Source organism: Corticium candelabrum, chromosome 12 (genome assembly GCF_963422355.1).
Source record: "Corticium candelabrum chromosome 12, ooCorCand1.1, whole genome shotgun sequence".
NCBI lineage: Eukaryota > Metazoa > Porifera > Homoscleromorpha > Homosclerophorida > Plakinidae > Corticium > Corticium candelabrum.
In genome coordinates this window covers 8,117,609-8,124,784 of record NC_085096.1, presented here as the reverse complement: position 1 = coordinate 8,124,784, position 7,176 = coordinate 8,117,609, and the positions used below count along the sequence as shown (strand labels likewise).

The window sequence follows — 7,176 nt, the reverse complement described above, 5'->3', positions numbered from 1 at the left end:
GCAAGAAGCACAATTGACGTCATAATCTCATATAAGATGATCTATTTTCAATACTGCAGTATTAATTAATTCAAGGGAGTAGACACACACTTATTGTAATAGGAAAATGCATAGTCTTCTGCTCTATGTCTTACATAAAATCATCATCAATTTCAGCCAAACTCCTGTTCTGTTTATACTCATTACTTTGCATCTTCTCAGGCTGCATCAATGAGCTATACTTCCTCAACTCTCCTTGCCTCTTTCTCTCGTCCATTTCTTCTTTCTCTTTCTTCTTTCTTTCTCGTTGTTCATCTCTTAGCTTGACACGTTCTTTCCTATCTCTCTGTTCCCTTTCTGCTGCGAGATCTGGTTGAAGTTGTTTCTTTGTTTTGTTCAGCCGCCTTATAATCTCTGCATTCTTCTTTACTGTAATTGTCCTCACCAACCTGTTGTCATGGAAACCAACTTGCCCAACCTCCATGTCCCCAGTCTTCTTAAGATTTGACCAAGGAGTGTACTTCACGTCAGTGGTGGATAGCTTTGAGCCCTCGATGCTGTTTGCCTTGACTAACTGGGCACAATCCATGATAACACCTTCTGGAATGTCATCTATGCCCATCCGAGTTGGCATCCTGATAATGAAATACAGCAACATTGTGATGACATGTACGGCACAGTGGCCATTTTTATAAACAGACAGATGGAGAGATCAATTAGAGATAAGTAATTTTAATCAAATGTGCTGGATCTGACAGCTATGTACAAGTGCTAATATTAATGAATGTGACAAAATATGTAATTGTTATACAATAGCAAGAAATGTGGCAGTCATACGCCAGTCATATGGTAGAGAAATGCCGGGGGATGTTTCCAATCTTCCATACAAACTCCAAAATGTTCAAGGTATGTGAATATTCCAAGATGATTCATTTTAGATTAAAACTTCTTAATTCTGATTGTTAGTTTTAGGTAACTCTGGCAATAAGCTCAGTGTTCTCCCCAGAATACAAAAAAGAGTGGAAATTGAATGATATCACTTGCTTTTAGTACTAGAAACCATTTAGTTTTCCACTAATGTCAATCACACGACCAACGGTCTTACTCGAGCAACACTAACACTAAGCAGTAACAGTAATATATTACATCACAGCACTGTTGTAATAGTAGGTTAGCAATAGTGGTTTACTTTCAATCCGTGTGTTCCTCCTCCACCTTGACCCTATAGCACAAGCTCTCTCAGTAGAAAAAATCCATCAGGGTTGACATGTTCTTCTGTAGATATCATCATAAGAGCATTCAAACTGTCTTGCACCTGAAGCAATTGTGTAGGTCAGCTTTGATTCTTAATGCAGAAAATCCCCTTTCACAGTCTGCAGTCGACATAGTTTGGAGGTTTGGAAATGAATCTGTGCTGTTGATGGGTAGTTAACTTAAAACATTAATTAAGTCATGTACAATGTGGCTCTTCAAACTGTGGAGTGCTGAGTACAGATGCCGAAAAACACTGCTTTACACATGAAAAGACTGGATTGAGTCTCCCACCTTACGTGAGCCGTACTGACCAGACAGCTTAGCTAGTTTAGCATTAAGAACTGACTGAGGTTCCTCTTCCCTCTGAAGGATCAAATATGTTAAACGTCTCCAGTAAAGCTATATCAGCAAATCTCAAATCCAAGTTCCGAGATAGTGTTGTTCTTAAATGGTTTGTAAATCTAACTGTGAAATTTCTTCATCTTCTGTTCACTTATGCTATCAAATCCATACTTGACCAAACTCTCCATATCTGATGAAGTCCCTGCTCTGATGTAAGAGATTCTATTGTTGATTTCATTCCCTTTGATGGCTTAACAGTTGAGAAGACAAGTTAATGTTTACTCTTTGAGGCGCGTGTGATAAATTTGCCAGAGGTGGCAATATATCAGAAAGAAAGTAGAGGGATGCAACAAAGTTTAAATTCTTGATAAACATGGCCAAGCCTTCAGCTTGTGCATTTGCTCGTTCATTTGCCTCTCTTTCCAATGTTTTCAAGACAGAACATAAAGATTGACGTAGATAGGTTACAATCTTGTCATGGTATAGCCATTTGACATCCTTTACCTGAGTAATTTCAATTGAGGGTCATGGAGAACGTCTTGTATTCCCATAAATATTAGACTAGCCATTCCAAAAAGGAGAATTTTAATAATGGTAAAGCTGGGCAAGGGTATCATTGTATGGAATTTCATTTGAAGCCTGTCCACAAGTCAATGCCAGCCTGTGAGCAACACAGTGGTGTGTGACAAGGTAGGGCACTTGGGCTTTTAAGAGTTGAGCAACGTCAGTCGCCCTTACTTTCCTGCATAACACTAGCACCATCACCGCCAAGTGCAAATTAAATTTTCAAATCAAATGTTTTACAAAACTGCAAGATACCATTCTTAATCGCAACTGTTCTTCCATCAACCAGATCGACAACAGCAAAAAATCCATTCTAGCTTCCCCATGAAGAAAGTATTAAGTAAATGAAGACAGAAATATCAGTTATTTCATTAATAACGATTGCAACAGCAGGAAAATGTACTGCCTTCAGTAGCGTGTTTCTCTGACAACATCTCCCAATGCATGAACAAGCTCCTGCATAAACCTATCAGAAGTATACTTTGCATTGTCACCCACATGTGTCCCCCAAGTACAGTAAAACCAGAAATTTGTGCGGTGATCTAAATCATGCAAATTCTGCGACCATAAATACCATTGCACAAGTTGAATTCGCACTGTGTATAGACATGCGCATGTGTATTTATCCCATCTTTCCCACTCCGTTTCCCCGTAGATCTGTGTACGCTATGATCCCATAATGAAGTTGAACAAGCAGCAAATGTATTGTACTAAATGTAAAACTTTAGTATAGCTTCTAATTAATACATTATAAGCCAAAAATAAAGAAACAACTGTAAAGGTGTCCCTGTGCTCCTGCGTAATCTCAGTCTGGCTACGCTTGCAACATCTGGGAAAGCCTAACTACTGAGACAGTCCGAACTCAAAGGCAGCACTCACCGCGAAAAATCTCAAAGTTTCACGAGTTTCACTTCCTGTTGATGTCATCACTTAGTTTTTCAAGTACCAAGGAAAGCAACGTGAGATCTTTCAAAATGACAATTGCACTCTAACCCTATCGTCATTGGGATTATACAAAGCCATTGTTAAAAATTACTCAACGTACATGTAAAGTCTGTCAAAAATTAGGGAAAGTGTTGTTCATATGTATAGTAATAACTTCCATTAACTTCAAGCTTTGTCGATGTTCGTACAATTTATACAAGAATTTTTTCTACCATTGGTTGGACACAAAATGGCGCCCATAATCCAATTCTCTGTCTACGGGTTTGGTTGCACTCACCCAAAAAAACAGAACAGCCCACCCTGCATGCTGAGAGATACTGATAAGCTTCTTCTTCAGCTACTCTCAATAATATTCTTCAGAATATTCTTATGGTGTCCAGCTGTGCTTATATTATCATGCCACTTGTAAGTGGACCTGCGAAATGTAATCAATCAGGGTCCGGTGGAATGACCTCGCTTTCTAGCTTGAGTTTGGCTGTAGCACTTTAGGTTTGCTTCTCCAAGGCCTGTTAATTAAGTTAGCGCAAACAAGCCAGCCAGCTTGAGTGACACACATGCACACACACACACACCACCACCACCACCACCACCACCACCAACACTAACAACAACAACAACAACAACAACAACAACAATAACAGAGTGAACTTTCCACCTGAGGTAAACATGAGCTGAAGACAGTTTATCTACGTGGAACCAAAAGTCTTCAGGAAATCCATACTTTAGAAGGTCTTCGTTCACGTGCTTATCTTCACCCGTGTAGATTACCACGGGCGGAGAGGTGGAATTTGAGGTAAAGTAGAGTACCATATTGTAGCGCACGCTAAAAAGGAAACGATACGTCACAAAACAAACTTTGTCCTACTGTACACGTACAAGTGCATGTAGTTACTAAAAAATTCAGGGATAGGTATCAGTTATGCAAAACTTGACGAGCGAGTAAGGAATTCGATTGAATAACGCTATTCATAGAGCACAACTCCAATCCAGAGTCTCTACGAACCAGTGGCTAACGTGCGTTACAGCAAAGTTGCAACAACTTTTACGCGCCGTGTCTCTGTCACACGGTAAAGAACGGCATCAAAGAAAAGGTTGGATGAAATTGTGTAGGTTAGATGAATAACATGTGAGCTTATTTTATTTTGTATGTGAGTCGTCTCACTCTACACGTGTTTAGTGTACAGCACTAGTGTACGTGTACTCATTCATGTCGTCATCGCCTTTCTTTTCCTTACTGCTATCGCTCAGAGAGAAATTTGCAACATACAGCTAGTCACTTGACTTGATAGATGTGAGGGGAAAGCTAGGGGAGATGTCCCTAGTTCCTAGTGCAAGTTCCTAGTGGAAACAGTCGCTTTCTTGAACTGGTTTAGTTCTTAAACCCATTTAAGCTAAACTAGTTTAAGGTGCAGCTAGTGGAAACACGGCCTAAGCGTTTAACTTTAGTAAATCTGAGATCGCTTGTGAAATTTACGAAAGTTAGATGCTTACGAAATTTTGTTGATTTACAGTAGTGACTAACAGCCTACTTTACACTACAGTAGCTTCTGTACTCACATCATTCTTGGTCAACTATGGTTGAAGTGTCGTGTAGAAGTAGGCCATGCTGAGCTGTACTGCATGGTAATTTTTGCCAAACTAGTTTGTGCTGGCTCAGGGTCCTTGTGTTACCACCAACGCAGTAGCGTTGGTATGTAGAGTTGAGTTTGCGTTCAGTTCTTCTGTAAGAGCGGTATTAACCATTTATGCTAGAAAGTTGATTTCTATACCAAACCTCTGTGCTTGCAATGGAGCATGTCCATGGCTACTCAAATTTGTCATTGCAGTGCATGGTCCCTTCTCGATGATGCGAACGCTACCCTTCCAGTTCATTCGAATACATGCCCACACCAGCCCTGTGTAAGACAGTACACCTGTCGTCGCCCTCCGCAACGCTTCCAGCGATCGAAGGCATTAGGCTGATTGAAGCTGCTCTTCTACCGCTAGCGTTTCTCTCTAAATTCTGATTGCATTTGCACCAAATCCAACTTACACGTTCCCTGCACCGAGCGCTACATGGGTAGTGTGTCGATTTCTACCGTCAATGTGTGTCCTGTCATCCCATCTGCTCAAGTACACCGTTACCAGCAAAATGGCGGCTTTGGTTGCTGTACCGTATATGTGTTGCTCTCTTGGTATGCACCTTACTCTAGTGTACAGCACTACTACTTAGCCTCGTCCCCAGACTCACGTGAGTCTAGCAGTGTCCGGTTCCCGTATGACACGTAGCCTCCCGTGAGTCTGGACTCACCGCGCCTACTTTCACACACTTACTTCACTAATACCGTGTTTACACGAGCACGCATAGCGAGCCGAGCCGAGCCGAGCCGTGCCAGCCCGTGCCAGCCCAGTATTCCAGCCCACGTTTACACGACACATTTGATAAAGCGGGCCAGATGGGCGTGATTTTAGCGTGCGTTAGTTTTTGAGAGATTGCCATATCTCGCGCTACATCGAAATGGACAGAGGTCACGCTGCAGGCGTTTTCTTCTCTATGGCCTTACAACAGTCTAATCAAGAGATTAGCAGGACTTTTACGAGAGGATATTGTATTCATAGAAGGCGTAGGTCTATCGCCAGTGGACGTCGCTTGTTCCAGCTGCAGCAGAGTTCAAGAGCTGTGCTCCTTGCTATCTTCTGTTCACTCCTTTTCAATTTTACTTCCCCAGAAAGATACATTTGGAGCTTTACTAGGTAACGATACGCCTCTGTCAATATCTTGATGATAAAGTAATAACCAGCAGGGTCAGTGCACTTTCCGGCCATTCAATTTTTAAATTTTTTAGTTTGGTTAGAAATTAAAAAGTACTTCATGCATTTTAATTTTTGGACAAATTTTTATCCAAACATTGAAAATTACAAATAGATAATTGATTTACTACATACAAGAAATCAAATACAAAATTGAAATGACAGCTGCACTCAGTGACAGCACCTATACATGATAAAGCAATTTGATGATTGGCACTGTCTCATTCAAGGTGTACACTTTAGGTGACAATTGACAGACAAACAGCTCAAATAGCTATCACCTACTGCTGATGAAATAGCAGTTAATAACTATGCAGTAACCATCTTTAGGATTCTCTAGCTAGGGATGAAAATTCTTGTTTAGTTGATGAGACGTAATTTCGACGTCTATAGAGTTCACTGGATGGATTGGTTGTAACAGACTTGTGGGTGTATACAAAGCAATTAGGGTTGTAGCACAAGTGTACATATAGCATGCTATCAGGGGTTGGTTTTAATTAAAAGACAATTATTTCAAAAGGTAATAATTAGCACATGATGAACATGGAGAGAGTTTCTGTTGAATTAATCGAGCGCCTTGTTCTTGTTGATTAATTAATTCTTACACCTATAGTCAGATCCACTATTTTCTTCAGCAACAATACCTGTACTGTATCCAGGAGATGGTTATCTGAGTGGTGATTTACAGTTCAATTATCACGGTTGTGCACTTATTGTGTTGAGTAATTTGTGCTAAATAAAGCTAATGGGCTTATCACTTAGGGCAATGGCAGGTGAGCTGTGATATACTTAATTGAGTTAAAGTATCACATCTACAACACTAAGTTTGCTGTTAAAGTATCACTTCTACAGTTAGGAAATCTCTTTTAATAGGACAACAATGTGAGCATTAATATCAGTAGTGAACATCACTACTATTTGCAATAAATTAACATCGATTTGTGTCACCATTTCTGTGATGTCCGACAAGCTGTGGCATATTTCTTGTTATAGTTACAACAAGAGTACTCCTTTAATAGGACAACAAGATGAGTGTTAATATTAGTAGTGAACATCACTACTATTTGTCATAAATTAACATCGATTTGTGTCACCATTTCTGTGATGTGCGACAAGCGGTGGCATATTTCTTGTTATAATTACAACAAGATTACTCTACAATATGACAGTTGTTCACAAAGATTGATACAGTTACGCAATCTCCTTTAACTAACAGTATCAATCTTTGTAAACAACTGTAGCATTGTGGAGTAATCATGTTGTTATTTAAACTAGAAATATGTCACCCCTTGTCGGGCATCA

At 40.1% G+C, this 7,176-nt stretch overlaps 1 protein-coding gene across 2 annotated transcripts; it reads right to left on the bottom strand.

The window, feature by feature from the left end:
- Nucleotides 1-3,901, bottom strand: LOC134187990 (coiled-coil domain-containing protein 25-like). Of its 2 annotated transcripts, none has more exons than XM_062656174.1 (2): nt 3,740-3,901; nt 1-614 (listed from the first exon to the last, which is right to left on the bottom strand). In XM_062656174.1, exons 1-2 carry the CDS (start codon nt 3,892-3,894, stop codon nt 131-133), a joined length of 639 nt encoding a protein of 212 aa, XP_062512158.1. In that variant the 5' UTR covers nt 3,895-3,901; the 3' UTR covers nt 1-130. The 2 variants fall into 2 exon arrangements, 1 of the variants encoding a protein (XP_062512158.1); XR_009971220.1 differs by lacking the exon at nt 3,740-3,901 and adding an exon at nt 1,169-3,716 and having other exon boundaries at nt 474-614.
- Between the last annotated feature and the right edge of the window lie 3,275 nt (nt 3,902-7,176).

Coding starts and splice junctions, on each gene's coding strand:
- LOC134187990 (XM_062656174.1), bottom strand. CDS start 3,894: ATGGTACTCTACTTTACCTCAAATTCCACCTCTCCGCCCGTGGTAATC. Junction 615..3,739: donor TCAGCTCATGTTTACCTCAG/GTGGAAAGTTCA, acceptor TTTCATTATCAG/GATGCCAACTCGGATGGGCA.